The sequence below is a fragment of the Ammospiza caudacuta genome, chromosome 3 (assembly GCF_027887145.1).
Source record: "Ammospiza caudacuta isolate bAmmCau1 chromosome 3, bAmmCau1.pri, whole genome shotgun sequence".
Lineage (NCBI taxonomy): Eukaryota > Metazoa > Chordata > Aves > Passeriformes > Passerellidae > Ammospiza > Ammospiza caudacuta.
The window spans coordinates 108,151,380-108,170,736 of NC_080595.1; the positions used below are offsets into that span (position 1 = coordinate 108,151,380).

The window sequence follows — 19,357 nt, forward strand, 5'->3', positions numbered from 1 at the left end:
CTCCGGCGGCTCCCGCGGCTCCCGCGGCCGGCGCTGCGCGGCTGCGCGACCGCGCTGGGAAGGGAGGGGTTGGGATGGGGAGGAGAAGGAGAAGGAGGGGATGGGTGGCCCCGGCCGGGTGTGTCCTGTCCTGCCCTGCCCTTGCGGAGTCCCCGGGCCCGGCAGCCGGTGTGCAGAGCTGAGAGCGAGGTGGCTCGGGAGGCTGCCCTGTCAGACTGGCCGCGGTCCGAGCATCGCCCTGCTGCTCCTGGAGGAGCAGAAGCCTCGCATTCACCCGGTATTTGGGACAAAAAGAGCCACCCCCGTACGCCTCCGCCCCCGGCCGCAGCTGAGCATTGCCGCTCTGTGTCTGCAAACACCGCCGCGATTTTCTTCTTATTATTCTGGTGGCTGAGGAAAACATCCCTGTGAGCAGAAAGGGAAGCAAAATGGCTTCAGAGCAAATCCCTTGTCCCACAAGGTCATGAGATGTTACTGGCACTGAGGGGCCCAGCGTTCCCTGGCCTCCCTGCTGCAATAGGATCTTTGGGAGTCCCATGATGGCATGAGCAGGACTTCACCTGCATTCTGCCAAATATCCTCAGCTCTACATATCACACCAGCCCGAAAACAGCACCCTTTGTATTTTGGGTAATACCACTGCCTAAACAGCCCCTTGTCAAATGCTGTGGTTGTATAACTCCATAGCCGCTCCAAAATGCTCCCACAAGTTGGATATTTTATTATGGCATCGCACAGGAGAAATGACCTTATCCTTAACATAAATGGACACCGTTTACAGTGTCCAGGGGAATGGACCTCAAAGTCTGTGACCAAGACTTTGTAGATGCTTTACCTCAGGATATGGGACAGGTGGGACAAAGGAGGCAAATGAGGCAGAGGAGGTCCCTGAGCAAACTCATGAAGTTCAGATCCATATAGTGACTTCTCCTACTGCCCCCAGTAGCCAGTTTTGTGTTTAATTTTTCTGTGCAACATCAATGAGAGCAACTTGAAGCTGTCAGGAGAGGTTTAGGTTGAATGGTAGGGAAAGGTTATTCACCCAGAGGGTGTTCGGACACTGGAACAGGGAAGTCACAGCACCAAGCCTGGCAGAGACCAAGAAGATCTCAAGTGTGATTCTTGAAGTTGTCCTGTGCAGGGCCAGGAGCTGAACTTCTGTGACTCTTGTGGTCCTTTCCGTCTCAGAACGGTGTGTGATTCTGTGATTCTATGAACTGTCCCTGCCTCCTCCCTGCACTCACCAGGGAAGGCTGCTGTGCCCTGCAACTTTCCTGCAGCAGCTCCTTGCAGCATTTTGTTTTGCTCCTCACTTTGAGCTTGTTGTTTACACATACTCAGTAGCCACAGGCTGCCATGCAAGTATGTGTTCAATACTGTACTGATACTCTGTCTCAGGAGTCAATTGGATCAGAGAGGTCCTCACAGTAAATTTCATTCCACATACAGGTTGTGCCCTCCACTCATCCTTAGCAAGGTGCTGGCTGAGCAGCTTCTGCACAGCTTTTGAGCTATCCCACATGACAGGTGATGCACAGGTAATGAAACAGGAGTGGAAAGTGAGAGCAGCAGCCTTTTCCTGCCACAGCTGATCATTTGCAACATCCAGTTTTGTTAAATTCTTATGACAGGACAATGAAGAGACAGAGAAGAAAAGTGCCTTTTCTCTGCTACAGCACCTGCAAATCTCAGGCTGAAGATTTGTTTCAAGTGGCAGACAGCCTAATAAATCTGGACTGCCACAGCCTGGTAGCTGGTCTCAGCTTTTGTTCCTGCATGGGAATTGCTTGCTGTGTTACTGATAAGAAGGATCCAGTTACAGCTGGGATCTAAGTTTCTGTGAGGGCAGGGAGAGGTCCTGGGCATCCACATCCCAGCTGCTGCCACTGCTTGACTTTCAGAGACAAATGAGTTATGCTGAAATCTGTGTTTTTATCAATGGCCAGCACAAGTGAGACCTGTGGGGGAGAGCAGAGAGGGAAGGTCCTGGTGCAGACCCAGAAAAGTTAGGCAAACCTGGATGCACTGCTGCAGTTTATGCTCTGAAGATCAATGCTGTGTTTTGGTAGTCCAGCTTATGCCTTATGCCAGGATCCCTAGAGCAGGACTTCAGCCAGGTGTTTGGCACTTGCTCAGTAAGGGCACTGCTACCCTTCTTTCAGAGGAGTGTTTTATGCTGTGTTAACTCCATTCTGGCTGCAGTGTTGCTTGGAAGCTGCAAGAGCCCAGAGCACAACAATGCCTCCTAGAACAGTGTGGAAGCCTCAGCAGCAGCACATGTACCTCATGGTTTGTCAGATACAGATCTGCATGGAAACCCCAGCAGCCCTGCTGTCCTGCTCATAAACAGGATTTTTAGAGGTTGATTATGACCTGCATGGTGGTGACCAGACCTGGCCATTTAAAATGTGCAGGTCCCAATGTCACATCTTGTTTGCCAGTTTAACAGCAAATAAAGAGCATGGGTAGAACACAAGTATCCTCATACCTGTCCCACACTAGGTTGTCCTGCTAGTGGTGCTCTGCTAGCCTTTCTTCCTTCAGGTTTCAAAGATTTCTGCCAGCTGGTATTGAATCCATTTGGTCTGGCAGTCTGGTGGTCAAGCTTATCACCAGGAAAAACAGCAAAAAGTGTGTCCTTAGCCTGCTTTTTCTCTGGCTGTGGAAGAATGCAATGTCCCTTCCTTCAGGCACTGTTGCCTGTGGCAAATGACTTGTATTAGGGAGGATTATTAGCTGGTAGCAATGCCCACAAACCCAAGTATTGTTTTCTGCTCCTGTGCATTGCAGGTGCCACAGTCTGGGTGGTTCCTGAGACATGGTCTGATTTTCCCAAATTTGCCTCAGAGAGGCTCACAAGAGATGCCCACTGCACTGGCAGCTGCCTCACTGTCTCACTTAGGGAGGGTGGAAATCCAGCTAATTAAGCATGTTTGCTTAATTATCACTGTTCACTTTTTTGAGTGGGGAAAATGAAAACTAAGAGTGATGCACTCAAAATCTGTCTGGCTGCAAACACACACCGAGTGCAGCACAGACTGCAACAGTCATCCCTCAAATACATCACACAGAGCAAAAGACCCAATACATTCAAGTACACTTCTATCTGTAATCTGTTCTAGTCCAGCTTCCTAAAGGAAGAGAGAGTAACAGAATAAAATAAGTAGATTTTTCTAGTTAACATAAATCTGACTTTGTTATATAGCAAGTCAGATTTTTCTTCTGAAGCCTGCAATTTGATTTGGGGGCAGGAAGGCACTTAGAATGTTACTAGATTCTCTGCATTGGCATAAAGACTCTTGATCTTCATTACCTTTTTTTTTTTTCCTGTAATGTCCTTGAGTTCATTGCACATTTTTTAAAAAGCCTGAGGTTACCATGGCAGGCTGCCCACGAAGGTGGCATCGTGTGGAAACCACAGTCTGAACCCAGTGGTTTGTGATGGGACTTTGTGGAGTGCCAGTGCACAAGCTGTCCCAGCTATGTTTTAGTTCAGAACTAAGTCAGCTTTTTAAAAATCAGAGCTCATGCTCTGAGCTCATGCTTACCACAGGTTTTACTTCCATGTACTGCTGGGTTTGAAGAGCAGAGTTTCACTCACTAGATCTCCCCTGGGGTTTTAAGAAGTAGGGCCACCCATTTTTCACTTACTTCCCACACTGGTGTCATCCGTGGCTCCTACTCCCTGCCTCTCTCATTTCCAAGTGCTCAAAGGCAGGGCACACAGAGCTTTGAACAGCGCTATGAATCAGGGTGGGTTGGTTGTGCAGGTTGTTCTGCCTGAAGTGAAAGCACCTTGCTGTGCCCTTGCACAGGGACTGGCTGTCCCCAGCTCAGGCTGGGCTCTCAAGTCATCCCACGGTATGGGAGTGCTTTCCTTCTCTTTGAAGCAGCCCAGACTTACTGAGCCCTTCACTGCCACTGACATAATTTAATGGCTTTTGTGGTGAGGTCTGAGTTTATGAGAGGGTGAAAAAAAGGTTTTTCATCACCAGCAGGCGTGCAGGATCCTTCTGAAACAATCCCTGACTGCTGCCAGGATTGGTTTTGTTGTAATATTAATGATCTCTCAGAGCAGCTTGAGTTTCATAAACATGTCTTTTTAATTATTCATATAAGAATAGCCAAGGTATAGATGCAAAACAGTAATGCTTTGTTTCAGTTTGGATTTAGAAAAGGAATTAATGATATGATACTTTAATGACATATAAAGGCCCAAATGCATAGAAAATGCAGAACATCAAGAATCTAAATTACTTCAGTGCTATGTGGAAGTGTCTGTATGTAAGTCCACATTAAGTGTAATTCCAGCAGTTCTCCACAGTTTACTTTGCACTTGCTGGGAAACAAAGCCACTTTCTAAGGCCACACATACCCTGAGTCTACCCTGAATAATGTAACTCAAGTTCCGTGCTTTCACAGGGAAAAAAAAAGAAAAACCATGAAACCTCCTGCTTTCTGCAGGTGGAAGTACTCAGGCTGGTAGCTGAGTATAGCTGACTGCTTCTCAGCTGACAGACCCACAGTCTCACAATTCTTTAGTTGTTTTTAATTTTATTACTCTGTTTTACAAGCTTTTTGGACAGCTGGCAACCCTCCCAATGTCATGGGGGCAGTTACATGATTTATAGTCAGGCCTTTCATATAAAACTTTCTCAATAGAAGAATAATGTTGGGAACCTGCTACAGATTTCTTGCCATAGCCTGGTGCAGTGGTTCCCAGTCTTTGCTCATTTATAGGTGCTCTCTGATTCACAGCATCCTCAGAAGTAAGTAAGATTTCAGTACCTACTGCCATGGCCTGGTTGGCATCTCAGTTGATATTTTACTAATAGTAGAGATGTATGAAATTTTTACAGATTTTCTTACACAGATTTCCTTTCTTTACCATATTAACTTTTTTCAAGAGGTCTATATTGTCTTCAGATTTTCAGGGAAAATGAGTTGGTTCAATTCATCTGCCTTAGATTTGCTTGTAAGCCCTAAGGTGGTAATAGAGGTAAAAGCACTGGCTGCTGCAGACACTGCAAAATGGAGCAGTGTACCATTAGAGAAAACAAACCCTGCCAATCCAGAGCAATTGGGCCACAAAATGGGAAGAGGAGATCATTCCAGCATGACACATTTGTCTGCAAATAAACTGTCAGCTGAAAGCAGTGGGAGGGGAATGAGAAGGGATGGGAGCAGGGAGGAGGAGAGACCTTTCCAGAAGCCATATTCCTGAGGCCAAGGCTGTGCTTTCATCTCCCAAGAGCTCTGGGAATAAAGACAGGTGGGAGAGACAGTGGCAGAGCCAAAGGCCTGCAGTCTGCATCCTCCAAGCAGGTGAACTGTTGTGCACTGTAGAACATAGGAGGATTTTGGCTTATTATAAATTTGGTTCTGGAAAAAAAATGCTTGTTAAGTAATCCTGTAGACAGAAGCTTTTTCCTTATCCACAGGTGAGATTCAATAAGGGAGAGGTGCTGCACAACCCACATGGGAACGCTGCCCCACCCTCACAGGCCAGGTAAAGGTTCTTTCATTACCTGCCATGAAGTTTTTCAGCCTGTGTAGCTTCCTCCCTTAGTTATCCTTTCAAGGGACACCATCTCATCTGACAACACCTTTAGAAACTTCAATGTCTTCATCTGAGTCCTCATGCTTCTCCTGGAGAAGGCAAGAGTAATGTTTCTGCAGAGCACTTCATCTTCAGCCATAGCAGTGTGACCCAAACCCCACCCTGCACGCATGTATTTCTTCTTAGCAGACATCTTTGCTTGGCAGCTTTGGCAGGACCTTTCTTACTATGGTGCACTGAGAAATGCTGTTCTGGTGATTCTAAATTCAAGGAATTGTTTTTACTGGCTGCAGAACAGAGGCCTTTGGACGAGTCTATGGTCAGAGAATCACCTCAGTATTCCAAAGCTTTGTGCTCTTGAGAGGTTAGATGGTCTTGCTGTTGGGATTGGGAGGGCTGAGAGGAGGATAATGAGCACATACCTCTCTTTCACATCAAAAGGCAATGTGGTAGTGCTTTGTTTAGAAAGAACAGCATAGGGGTTTATTGGTTTTTAACATCCCTGAGTGTGGGAGAGACACAGTGCTCAGTGTTCCTGCAGCAGCAGCGAGCACTGGGTGACTGTGGATGTGCCCATCCAGGTCAGGACCTCCCCAGTTACAGCTGGGACCAAGGCAGGGAGCACCCCAAAGGGTCCCCCAGGGATAGCCAGGTCCTGTCAGTTCTGTAGAGCATACCTTGGAGGTGGAGCAAGGAGGGCAAGGTGCTGAGCTGCCACCTCTGCCACAGCTGGAAGGCAAAGCCCCGTGTGTCGGTGCTGGGGCTATGCTCCATCACAGGGCATTTGAGGCACATCTGCTGATTTACATTTGAGTTGGATACATCCTTCTGAGCTATCCTTTATTGTATGTTTCATTTACTTTAATTATTTTATGTCTGCAGGTTGTGTGTGCATATTCTAACTCAGGAAAATAAACACCATATCATTTTCTCTATCTTCTACTATTGTAAGTTTTTATAATACAGCTACCATACAAGGCAATGTTAGCAATTCAATCTCCCAGTTATTAATCTCCCAGTTATTTTGTGATTGTTTCTGGTGTGGGGGTTTTTTTTAGTTTTGTTTTTTTTTTTGGGGGGGGGGGGGGGGGGAGGGTGTTGCTTTGCTGGGGGTTTTTTAGTTTGTGTTTTTTTTTGTTTGTTTGGGTTTGTTTTGGGTTTTTTTGGGGGTGGGAGGTTTAACATACCTCATGAGAATGCAACAGATTTTTCAGATTTATTAATGGAACACTAATGGTCTTCACAATCCTTTTAGGAAGAAAAAAAATATTGTATCTTTTTAGAACAAGTAAGTGAATATTGATCATATCACTGGAGTGACTCCATGGGGGAGTACAAGCACAATAAAATGGAGATCAAAGTATGTATCCTGAATTCCTAATGCACTGAGAGGTGGCTGTGCAATTAATGCTTGTTTGAGCCCAGACAGGTCAGGTGATTTTACAGTCTAGGTGAAATCCCAACCCTTCTAGCCCTATATTCTAATATAATTTGACATTTTATATTGCTTCATTGAAACACATGTCAATAAAAATAAAGTTTACCATCAGCACAAACTTTAAGTGATTAGAATTTTGTCCTTTGACCTGGAGAACATTGTGGATGAGAAATCTATCTGCAACTCATGGTAAGTCACCACCTTTCCTTCTAGGAGCTCAGCAAGGGTGTAGGCATTTTGAATGAGCACTGGAGGTTAATGTGCAAGAGCAAGTGGGAGGCTGTGAACTCCGGAACTTTTATGCTTCAGCCTGACACAGAGCCCCTCTCCATCATCAGCAGTTCCATCAGTAGTTCCCCTTCAAAGGCACACCAGAACCAGACTGCCCTCTCTACACCTCTGCTTCAGTTTCTCCTCTACATCAGAATCATACTTATCTTCCAGACATTGCTCATACTCCTTCTATTTCTGACTTTTCAATGCTCTCTCCCATTCCAGGCACCACTCCTGGGCACCTCTCAAACTCCTGCAAATGCAGTATCAGCACCCACGTAGTAATTCATGTTCTGTCTCACTTTTCCTCCAGTCTGCTTCATCAGGCTAATTACAGACACTGATTCTTCTGACTTCTGAACTTCTGGACTGCATGGCATTATTCCTTTCAAGCATTTATAAAAAGTGTATGGAAAATAAGTTTATTTTTTTGTTGCCTTTCTTTTTAATTAAAGCTGAGATTTCAACAGAGTGAAAAACTTCAGAAGCCATTTTCAGAAAAACTTCCTACAAGATATTCATTATTTTTAGCTCAAAGGCATTGCACAATTCCTTTCCCACTCCTTTCTCTCTCTTTTTTTTCCATCCCCAGGGAACCTGACACAGGGTGTTAGTGGAAATGTAGAGGGAAGAAATTGTCAAGTCCTGAAAAAATGGTCACGAAATGTCACTGGACCACAAAGGAACAATAGGCAATAAGATGGCATAATGGGAACCATGGAAACTTCAAGCTGTATTTTTATTTTAAAAGGGGATTAAATGCAGATCTCCTCTGAGGCTCTCATACTACTCCAGTTGGGCTTGAGCACAATTAATGTGTCAATTATTATCTGAATGTGCTGTTCCACACACAGGCTGAGCCAACCTAAAAGCTTACTGCCCCTCAAGGGGCTCTTCTGTCCCATCTTCTCCCTCCATTAACTCCCAGTGCTGACCTCCCAAATGGCACTAGTCCTCCACAGTGGGAAAATTCAGCTCCCTGAACAGCCCAACCACCAGCAGCATCCAGGGAAACACAATAAAATAGGAAAGAAAGCAGAAAAAAAATTACACCTCAGACAAGAATCAGTCTGAGCAAAGAGCTGGGACTGTGACCATGTGGAGCAATGTGGGAGAGATGAAACACAACAAGCCAAACCACAGCTGAATAGCCAAGACCACCCAGAACACCATTGTTTGCTCTGCTGGATTTTTTTTTTCCAGGACCAGCTTCTTACTCTGATTTGTTTTGTTGCAGGAATAAATGGCTGGTAATAGAAGAGTCAAGGGTATACAACCAGAAATAAACACAGAGGCTGAAAAAGACCAAGTTCCAAATATTGTTTTTTCCCTATCCCAAGGCAAGAATCACCTCTTGCCTCACCCCTAGTCCTGGGTGCATGCCTGCTGCAATGACATTGCTTCTTTCACCTCCTACCACCACTATTCCTGTAAGCATTGAAGCTATGGCTCCATAAACATGGATAGGCAGCAAAATAAAAGACAAAACGTTTGCAAATTCATTTTATTTAAATTCTGTCCGTTTCAATAGCATCTATGAAATTTCAGCAGCAGCTGGGCTAAGAGAAGTGTGAAAATGTCATTGGTTTTCTAGGCACAGATTTTAAGAAAAAAGTTTCTGGAGCACAAGTGCATAGTACATATTCACAGCACAATACTGATTTAGATTACTCTGTGCCAGTTGGACATTTATGAAAAAGGTAGGGATGTAAAACCCCAAAACCAGTTCACAAGTGTAGGATATTTTTGTACTGTTTGTTATCTCATTAAAATGATTTCTACTGCATTCTATAATTTCTGCATTTAAACAAGGTTGTTTTAAACAGTGGGATGAAATATAGCCAGAGTAGTTAGGATAATCCCCAGGAGAAGAAAACTGAGGGGTAAGGACTGGGGATGGAGCATATCAGGACATCTGGAAACATACTAAAGGTACAAGGAGTTGTTCAAGCAGTCCCAACTCATTTGTCCACACTGCTCTCAAAACTCTCCCAGTTTGACAGGGCTCCAACACACATGTAGGAGCAGAAGATTAGATGCTTGTGGTAAGGTTTTTGTCAAAACCAGAGGTATCCATGGATAACCAGGTCCATGTGCTTGTGGTTTAAATGCCAGCCATTGTTCATTAGGTACAGGATCCCTCTTGTCAGCTTGGACAGAGAACCCAGGCAGCATCAAAGGTTTTTTTTTTCCTATGTGCAATAGAAATAACAGTGAAAAAAGCAAAACAAAACACCCCTTCCCTAGATAGTTCACAGTTAAATGAAAAAATAAAGAAAGTAACAAGTAATTCACTTTAGAATTGGACTTAATCCATGTGTGTCCCTCTCAAGTCAGAATATTCTGTGAATCTATGAAGTGAGGAAAAACAGAAAGAATGAGAAAGCCAGGATAACAGCTAGTCACACAAGTATCTGGCTCCTAAATAAAACAAAAATCAGCTCTTTCTGTGACAGTTTTATAACATTATTTTTATTTCACCTGACAAGTCTCAAAACAAATCAGTGGAGGAGGGACCACGTCGTGGGGGATGTTTCTTATCGGCTACATCAGGAACCTGTCCAGGTCTCAGTGCTTTTCAGAGCTGCTGGCAAAATTTGAAACAAGAGTCATACATTGTAGTAACTTAAATTGATGTTGTTAATTTGGTTAGGGAAACTCACCGGAGCACAAGGTTTTACACACCTGAACACAGTTAGGAGCAAAGACTACTGGTTAATTCTTTTGACTCATTTTCTCCCAGCATCACTCCTCTCCTGAATGCCATGCACCACGCTGCATACATGACCAATGGAGCAGAGACTCCCTTGCAGGACAAAGGCAGACAGGGAATGATGTGCTCCTCCTGTGAACAGCATCAGTGAAACCAGTAATGAATTGTTGCTGCCAGTTCCACCACCATGCTCCAGAAACAATGTTTGCCACAAAACTCCATGTGAACTCGGAAACTCACAGGTAGTGGTAAGAGCTGTACAGATACTCTCAGACCACTTATCTAAGAGAAAATTAAGGGGTGACAATTCAAAACTGCAGCTTATAGAGGTACTTAAGTGTAAAATGAGGATGTTAGGACATCACTGGTGAGGTTCCAAGGTTAAACCACTTCAACTGATGAACCTTTGCAACAATTTCTTTACTGGTGTAGTGGCTTCTCCATCACTAAACTCTTAAAATGATCATCAGTCTTCTTCTCAAAGCCAAGCTATAGCCCACAGAAATATTATGAAGCAGAACTTATTGTCATGGAAGCAATCACAAGAGACACTTCTTAATCTTTATTAGCTATGAATAACTGTTATTTTCATTATAAATTAACTATATTCTTCTGGGCACCATCAAATCCATCAGGAAACTTGGATCTGAAGGCAACATGCAGATACAGCAAAGCAGGAAGAATGCAAATGTGTAAAAAATTAATGTAGCCCATCACACCTCTACAGCAGGAAAAACGCACAAGCAACTAAAACAGGGAGAAAAAAAAGAGGGGGAAAAAAGTTTCGTTTTCATCCCTACAAACAAAAACAAGACACCTTTCCAGCAGTGTGCAAACAGGAAGGAAGTGGCGGAAGGAAGGGGTGGAAGGGAGGGAGGGAGGGAGGAAGGGGCGGGAAGGAAGGAAGGAAGGAAGGAAGGAAGGAAGGAAGGAAGGAAGGAAGGAAGGAAGGAAGGAAGGAAGGAAGGAAGGAAGGAAGGAAGGAAGGAAGGAAGGAAGGAAGGAAGGAAGGAAGGAAGGAAGGAAGGAAGGAAGGAAGGAAGGAAGGAAGGAAGGAAGGAAGGAAGGAAGGAAGTGTCGGAAGGAAGGAAGGAAGGAAGTGTCGGAAGGAAGTGTCGGAAGGAAGGAAGGAAGTGTCGGAAGGAAGGAAGGAAGTGTCGGAAGGAAGTGTCGGAAGGAAGTGTCGGAAGGAAGTGTCGGAAGGAAGTGTCGGAAGGAAGTGTCGGAAGGAAGTGTCGGAAGGAAGTGTCGGAAGGAAGTGTCGGAAGGAAGTGTCGGAAGGAAGTGTCGGAAGGAAGGAAGGAAGGAAGGAAGGAAGGAAGGAAGGAAGGAAGGAAGGAAGGAAGGAAGGAAGGAAGGAAGGAAGGAAGGAAGGAAGGAAGGAAGGAAGGAAGGAAGGAAGGAAGGAAGGAAGGAAGGAAGGAAGGAAGGAAGGAAGGTGCAATCATAGACAACACATGAAACTTTATTTAGAAAGTTCTGTTTCATTGAAAATTACTTTTCCTTACCTGGGCTCTAAAACATTAAGGACAGGTATGGCACCTGTTATAGGACAGACTGCTAATGTGTCATCATTCTAGCATGGAGCTCTGGTTGCTTAGTAAAATTTTCCCTGCAGATTCTCTTTATTTGGGCAGAGGGAGAAGTTGAAAAATAGGCACAGATACAAGTATCTTTATGGTGAAGGGGCTTTCACAGCTGAGGAGCTCTGGTCTCAGAGACTCTTCTTCCATTTCACAGTTACAGAAAGAGCAGAAACAGCAGGACTCAACAGTAAAGGTTTTCTATTTTGTTTCTCAGGGAGAAAGGTGTATTACAGAAAAAAGTCTTTGTAGATCTTGAGTGTTTCATATATTTTTACAGAGTTAAGGATCTTAAATACTTAAGGCATTTTATTTATTGTACAGCATTGTGGTTTTTAACTCACTCTACATCTATGCCATTATTCTGTGGAGAACTGAGTCCCAGCAGGACTGAAAACACCACCACATAATAAAGCTCCCTCCAAGCTACCAACAGAATAATTTGCATTTCCCTGTCCAACAATTTGAAACTAGTTTCTCATGAAAATACTTATTCTTTAAAAGCTTTGCTCATTTCAATCTTAAAACATTCCTGAGATAGTGGGCACTTGATTTTTCCGAGACCACCCTGAGTATTTGGCCAAAAATAACACGTGTATTATTGATGCAAACAGGACGCTTGTTGTTGGCAAAGGTTTTATTGTGTCCATCTGAGTAAAAGCTCACTTTCTGTTCTGGTGACAGTCCATCAGCACACAGTCAGACAGCGCTGTCTGGGACAGTGCCAGCTGTGCCTGTGCTCTGTTGAACATCTGTCTGAGGCAGGGTGTCTGTGGTGTGTGGCTGTGGGGCAGCCCCGGCCCTGACGGCGTGCAGCGCGTAGTTCAGGCTCGTGCTCTGCACCCAGCTCCAGGAGCCCGAGAGCGGATTGTACAGCATCCCCTGCACGCTCCTCACGGAAAAGCCAGCTGGGAAAGAAAGAAACCACATAAAGCAACAGATGTTCTTAAATATTGTAGGTCACTGCAAGATCAAAGCTCTTTAGAACAGCAAGTCTGAAACATGCTTCTTCCTCTGGGCTGGGGGGGACACTGGCCTTTGTCAGACACCCCCACATGCAGTGCCACTGGCATCGCTGCTGACAGCAGGTCCTGCTCCTGGCAGTGGCTCTGTGCCAGGGCCTGCCCCAGCAGCAGCTAGAGGCCTCTGCTGAAACCCCAGCCTCACACCTCCCCATCTGGCTGACTGGTAACGTTTTCTGGAGGTGGAGACATGCTTCAGGTTGACATCACACACCCCAAAATCAAAATCTGAGCACATCTTTGCAAGGATTCTTAAGATTCTCTTTAGGAATGGAAAAATGTAAGAAAAAGGCAGATGAATGCCATCAAGGGCTTGGTGCAAAGAAAGAGTTATTTATCACTCCCAGCTAAGCAGCACTCAGTTCACTGCATGGATCTGCTGTGTCCCACCAGGATACAGGATGGAAGGCAGAAAACAAACACCCTATCAAAACAAATCACTCCACTGCACCTGCTTCTCCTTTCAAAGAAGAACTGAAAAAATCACCAGTATGTGAACTAGTATTAGTCATATTTCTTATGGCATCACTGCAAAGTGCCAGGAAAAGGCCTTGCCAAGAGAATAGCTCCACTCATAATTCAGCTTCTTTGCAGTGAACTAGAGCAAAGTGAAATATTTGGTGAGAGGGTTTTAAAACATCTGTGGTGAAGGAGGGCAGAAGTCTTCCCAGCTCAGTGCTTTGTCTATTTTAAAAGCAATCAGACCAGGCTAACTTAATTAGAAATAATTAAAATCAGTATCACAGAGTTTCTCAAGAACTGACTTATGAATTTGTGGTAGGTTTCATCTTCACATTTTGGAAGAAATCTTTTAGTAACATAGTATGAATAGAGAACACAGAGCAGCAAACCAAAAATAAAAATGCCTCCTCCCAAAGGAAAGGCAACAAACAATGCGGTGGCAGCAGTGCAGCCCCAGAGTGCCAACACAGTTAATTCCTCAAACCTGACCTAGAGCTTATGAACCACTTCAGAGCACACATTCTGTCACCAGAACACAATGGAAAACATTGGCGTTTTTTATTTAGGCTATTAAACAGAGGGCAGAGAACAGTGATTTTGTTCAAGTAATCACTGCATTCTTAGAATTCAATTTAATTTATTTTATGCAAAATCCAGTAAGCAGCAGTGTCTTTAAACCAGGAACCACACTCTTAATATATGACTGTTAACTGAAGCAGGAAAAGCTGTGTATTGTTGCCAGCACCCACCCCACCTAACTTATCCCTTTGCCATTTCTACAGGGACCTTTTGGAATTCTCTCTCCATTCCCACCATCTGGCCTGAAACTTACTTGATTCCAGGAGACGCTCCAGCTCTTCAGGGGGAACAAATTTCTCCCATTCGTGTGTTCCTTCTGGTACAATCCCCATTATTTTTTCTGCAACCACAATTCCCAGGACATAGGACAATTGTGTTTTATTGATTGTCGTAATGAATAAAGAACCTTCAGGCTAATTAAAATATTAAAATATTCAATTAGAAGAATTTTTTGTGTTTTTTTAAATGGTAAATTTAATCACATTAAGACAAATAATTTGTCTATGTCAAAGTCTACACAATGCAAGACTAAGAAGTAATTTCATCCCAGGATAGATATTTATAACATTTTAATACAAGAAAGAATATAACTTTTCCTAACAGTATGTCTCAGGAATCTTCAAAGAATCAACATAATCAGGTCTTGGGTGGCCTAAAAACTATTCCCTAGCCCAAAGAACACCTAGAAAAGTCACTTATAATATTTTCTGCTCAGGAAATGGATAAATAAAAGGTATTAAAGCATAAACAATATCTATTGTTTAAAAAAATCCAACTAAGCAAAAAACCAAAAAAAACCCCACAAACCGCTTTTTTAATTGAAACCAAAGTAGAATGTGAAATACTTCCTTAATTTCTGAGACTGCTGAATGCCATGCCATGCTTGTTTTAATAATTATATGGGCAAAGAAACAAAGCCAGAAACAAATTCTAAGTCCTTAAAGGACTGTTTGTTAGAAATAAGGAATAATTTCTTTGTCCCTAGCATAGCAGGCTGAAAGTTAGTAGTGCATTCAACTGAAATAATTAGTATTTCTTCTGATGACCAGAAAGACAAAGAGATCAAAGAAAAGCTCCCACTTGTGTGCTGAGCTTACCATCCTCCTTTTGCAAATGACCTAGTATCAAGATGAACAACAACCTGACTATCTCCAAAGCCTAACTAGGAACCTTTAAAAGCAATCCAGGATCTCTCTCATGTGATGTGATGCTAGTGCTGGAATAAAATCTTGTGTCAGAAACATCATTACAGAGCTGCCATGCAGTCTGAGCCACAGCTGTCCATCAACAGCAGCATTGCCACATTTTCTCTCACCTGTGTGAAATCAGATGCACCCAGATTCCTTAGGGTCCTGATGCAATGCAAACCTGCAATGCTAGGTAATGCCTTAACACTCTTCTGAGGCTAAATTGGAGAAATAAATTTCCCCTAACTGTGGTTACTGAATTTGGGAAGATGTATTTGCATCATGGAGAAGAATGAAAGGCACTTGTAGAACATTCTTCTGACTTAGTGGAGAAATGTGTGCAGATGTGTTTTCACACTCTTTTTAAAAAGCCACAACAATAAAAGAAAATAAATATTCCCAATAATGAAAGCAAAAGCTCTCTTACCTTTAACACCTGAGAGCAACACTTGATAAACATTTCAAGGTCAGCCACATGCTCCACTACTTCAGAAGCTACAATTACATCAAAGGTTTCCATAGACTCTTCCACAATCTCCTCCAGTGAACTGGACTTGTACTGTATTCTCTCAGCCAGGACTGGATCAAATGACTTGTGCTGATCTGCTGTTCTAATGTTGTCCTCCACAGGATCAATTCCAGTAACTGAAGCTCCCAGTCTACCTAAAGGCTAATAAAAAGGAGTGTAATTTATTCTCTGCATGAAAACAATTTCCTTAAAGGTTTCTGAAACTTTGCAATGTACATACAAGATGCAGAATGCATCAACACAAGACAAACAACAGTAAATTATGAGCTCTGATCCAGCAGTTTTATTTTAAATGTTTATTAAAGTAAAAACACCTTTAGATTTGGGAAAGGTAATGTTAATTTTATTACAAAATTATATAGTGGACTATACACACATCTAAACTGTCTTTTAGAATAATTTGTTCTCAATTCATTTTGTTACAGCAAATAAAGATTTCTTCCACTACTACTCTCTGATACAGGAAAAACAAAGAGGGAAAATCAACACAGTAATTAAAGGGGAGAAAACAATGCCCTATTTAATTACTGTCATTACTTTCTTCAACATCCACCTGTAATGGTAAATCCTCATATCTTTTTAATGGTCACTTAATATGTGATTATCTCTGGGACTTTCTCACTGCTGAGAACTAAACACTGATGTTTACTAGGATAGCATCAGCCTTGGCTGTCACTCAGGTTTCTCCAGTGTCTTCTTACTCCAAGGTTAGCACCTCAGTCATCACCTCTTCTGAAACTGACACAGGCTGTAGAACATGACCACATGTATGATATTCCAACCTGAAATTCACCAGTTGCTCAGCCTGAGAAGGTGATGCAGCACACCAGTTTTGTCAGCATTGCTGGAGGGACCCCTCTCACAAGACTACAAGATTTTGCTCAAAAGAGGAGAAAAAAAACAAAGAAAGAAAACATGGGAGAAATTCAGGTCCCTTTGTAACACCTCACTTCAGATGCTGATGAAGTTCCCAGAGTAAGGCAGCCAGATGTGTAACCCTAAATTCACAAACCATCCCTAGTTCATTGATGGGGCACAGCACTGTTCAGAGCCTGTGGGGAGAGTGTTCCACCACAAACAGCAACTTCTCAGTCCCAAGTCTGTGCAGACTTCTCTGGAAGCCACTGTAACATCAGCCCCTTTACTACAGCAATCTCTACTGACACAGGAGAGTTATGATTTGGGTGCTTGATGTTATTCCATGCATTTCCCATGAGACCAAATCAAAGGTGAGAATCCCCACCCCCATGTAAAACACTGAAGATAAGCAGTTCAAATAAATGAATGTGTAAGAACAAGTTTATAATAAAAATTGTTTCTTTGGTAATGAGGATGTCATGATTCCAAGTATTCCTGCCTAGACATATAAGGTAAAAAAGAAAAACAAAAGAAGAAATATTCAAGGACTTTTTCATCATTCTTCCCCTCTCCTTTACTTTACAGTGCTTGAAATTTTATTTTCCTGATTTAGAATCTCAGAATTTTAGAATTTCTCACTACCAACTCCCTCATTCTCTGTAAACTACCACCACTATGCTAACCAAATACTCTATGGGCTTTTTTTGTATGAGTGCACTGCACTCTACTCAGTAACTAACACATCATAGAAGAGAAAAAGTCCTCCTCCTCGGAGGACTAGAAATTAAGCAGTGTAATTAGTACAACAATTCAAATACCTTGCGCGCCTTTTCAGAAGAAAACTCAGAGCTCACTGTTTCTTACCTCACTCAGCAGTCCTCCTCCACAGCCCACGTCAAGAATCTTCATTCCTGAAAGTGGATTTCCCAGATGATAATTACCACTCATGCTCAACAGAGTATCTCTGAAAGAAAAGGGATGTGATTAAGGTCGAACCCACAAGGTGCTTCAATAGATGCTGTGGCTATCTTAAGCACTGGTAATTGGCTTTTTTTACAGTATTTTCTGAGGTCATACAGAAATAGTACATATTAAAAAAAAATCTGTCTTCAAAACCATACCTAATAAATGGCACTCTAATATCATTCATAGAATGAAGGGCTGCATATTCTCCTTCTTCATCCCACCACTTATGTGCAAGGAGCTGGAATTTTTTCATTTCCTTTGAATCCACTGATGAGTGTGAAGTGCTGAAAGGTCTCTTCACAGTGAAACTAAATAATGAAAGCTGAATGTCATTAAACCAATACTAATATTTCCTGTCAGCTGAAATATGGGAAAAACAAATACTGCATCAGAAAATGCAAAAAGGTAAAACTCATGTTTCTTTAGAGATTCGAGTTCCACTTGTTTACCAGCATACAGATATTATACATGTATGGGTAACATATCTTCCCAAACAGATGGCTGCATGCTTGTCACTTTTAAGTTGGCAATTAGTAAAACAAGAAGAGGCCACATCAAACATTCAAATGTGTGAGATATAAAAACAACTCCACGTGACACTGGCACGAAGTCACGAAGTCAAATTAAATTGTTACAGAAAAGAGTAGCCCTCATCACACAGGGTTATTTTAGCTACAATACTTACATGTTGCTTTTCATTTCAGTCAGAGAGACAGGCAAGCTACTACCAAATTTCAGTTGTCTTTTCCTATTGGAGTCCTGAAGGATATCTCTCAGACCTGTCTGAAAAGACAGATCAGCATGGTCATCTGCATAAATAAAAGACACCCAAATGGAAAGCATCAGCTTTACAAGAAGTCAGAGACAAAACACCTAGCTGTAAGAGTGCTGCTCTAGCAGAACACTAACCATGCAAATCTTTGCACATTTGCTCACTATTGTACTTAGGGAATTGGGGATTAAATAAAAGAATGTATGCTAGTTCACCACCCCCATACTCCTCAAATGATGTACAATAATTTGTACATAATTTCCACATTAGGAGACTGAATGGAAAGAGCTTTTTTGCAACTGAAATGTTTCAGTTAGTGTAAATTTCCCCAAAATGTTTACCCTGACCGTGAGCTGTGCACACACACACATTCAGCAGTGCTGGGTTTATTGTGTGTTGGAAAGAGACGTACATAGCTGCACAGTCATTTTGCATTGTACGAACCGGTAAGGAAACCTATGCACAAAACCCCCACGGACGGAGCACAGACAGGCCAGGAACAATATGCTGCAATTGCTGTCCGCTCCTGCTCAGCCCACGCTGGCTCGGCGAACACTCGCTCACACCCAGCTGCTGCCTGGTCACCAACAGCCCCGAATCACAGCGATGCCTCGCTGTACCCAGAGTAAACCACCCCTGAAAACGATTTTAGGCCGCAGTGAGCGATGGAGCGATCTAGACACCTCCGGACTGCAAAGGAGGCGGCAGGGGAACACCTTCCCGGCCGGCCGGCGCCGGGCTGGGAGTGCCGTGGGACGCGGCCGGCAGCTGCCAGACACGCCCGGGGCCGCGGCCGGCCGGAGGCTTGCGGAGCCCGGCTGTGAGGGAGCCGGCGAAGCGAAGCGCCGTTTCACCGCCCCTGCCCCCGGCCGCGCCGGGGCCTCCCTCCATCCATCCCTCCCGCTCTGCCGCGCCCGCCCAGCGCCCGCTCACCGCCCGCAGCCCCCGGCAGCGCGGCCGCCGCCCGCCGGCGCCGCAGGGCGCGGGTGAGCGCTCGGGCCGCCCCGCCGCCCCACACGGCCATGGCCACCGCCGCCGCCGCCGCTCTCGCCCCGCCCCGGTCCGCGGCCGGCGGTGCCGGCTGCCTCGCCGGGCGGGCGCCGGGAAGGTTCCGCCCGGTGCTGGGGCTGGCGCCAATGGCCGCCCATACCGTGGCACTTGTCTGGAGCAACTCTGCTTAAATGTGTGCCCCGTCATTGCTTTGTCTTGGAACACGAAAAGACCCGCAAGCAGAGGCTCGTTCGGATGACACAGCGACGAGCCCATAGCTTTCCGCCCCATCCATTACCAAGAAACACACCGGGCTTTCAGGGCACGGCTCAAAGTACAAGGGTCCTCGCTTCGGGGCAGGCTCAGAGGGAAGCGATCCCAGCAGCCGGGAGCAGAACCCCTGGGCCCCAGCGTGTCTGGGCCTG

At 44.2% G+C, this 19,357-nt stretch overlaps 1 protein-coding gene across 4 annotated transcripts; it reads right to left on the minus strand.

Annotated features, from left to right (window-relative positions):
* Positions 1–11,692: 11,692 nt before the first annotated feature.
* Positions 11,693–18,988, minus strand: COQ3 (coenzyme Q3, methyltransferase). 4 transcript variants are annotated; one of them, XM_058802305.1, is made up of 7 exons: positions 18,876–18,988; positions 17,856–17,979; positions 17,326–17,478; positions 17,069–17,168; positions 15,245–15,487; positions 13,884–14,043; positions 11,693–12,475 (listed from the first exon to the last, which is right to left on the minus strand). In XM_058802305.1, the coding sequence occupies exons 1-7, from the start codon at positions 18,964–18,966 to the stop codon at positions 12,267–12,269; spliced, it is 1,080 nt and encodes a 359-aa protein (XP_058658288.1). In that variant the 5' UTR covers positions 18,967–18,988; the 3' UTR covers positions 11,693–12,266. The 4 variants fall into 4 exon arrangements, with proteins under 4 accessions (XP_058658288.1, XP_058658289.1, XP_058658290.1 ...); XM_058802306.1 differs by lacking the exon at positions 18,876–18,988 and adding an exon at positions 18,355–18,388; XM_058802307.1 differs by having other exon boundaries at positions 11,695–12,475; positions 17,856–17,953; positions 18,876–18,957.
* Between the last annotated feature and the right edge of the window lie 369 nt (positions 18,989–19,357).

What these genes read in the sequence shown, in the direction of transcription:
- COQ3 (XM_058802305.1), bottom strand. Translation starts at nt 18,966, where the DNA reads ATGGCCGTGTGGGGCGGCGGGGCGGCCCGAGCGCTCACCCGCGCCCTG. An exon ending in ATTAGAGTGCCATTTATTAG is followed by an intron (nt 17,169 to 17,325) that starts GTATGGTTTTGA and finishes CTTTTCTTTCAG; the next exon opens with AGATACTCTGTTGAGCATGA. An exon ending in GAGGAGGACTGCTGAGTGAG is followed by an intron (nt 15,488 to 17,068) that starts GTAAGAAACAGT and finishes CCTTTTTATTAG; the next exon opens with CCTTTAGGTAGACTGGGAGC.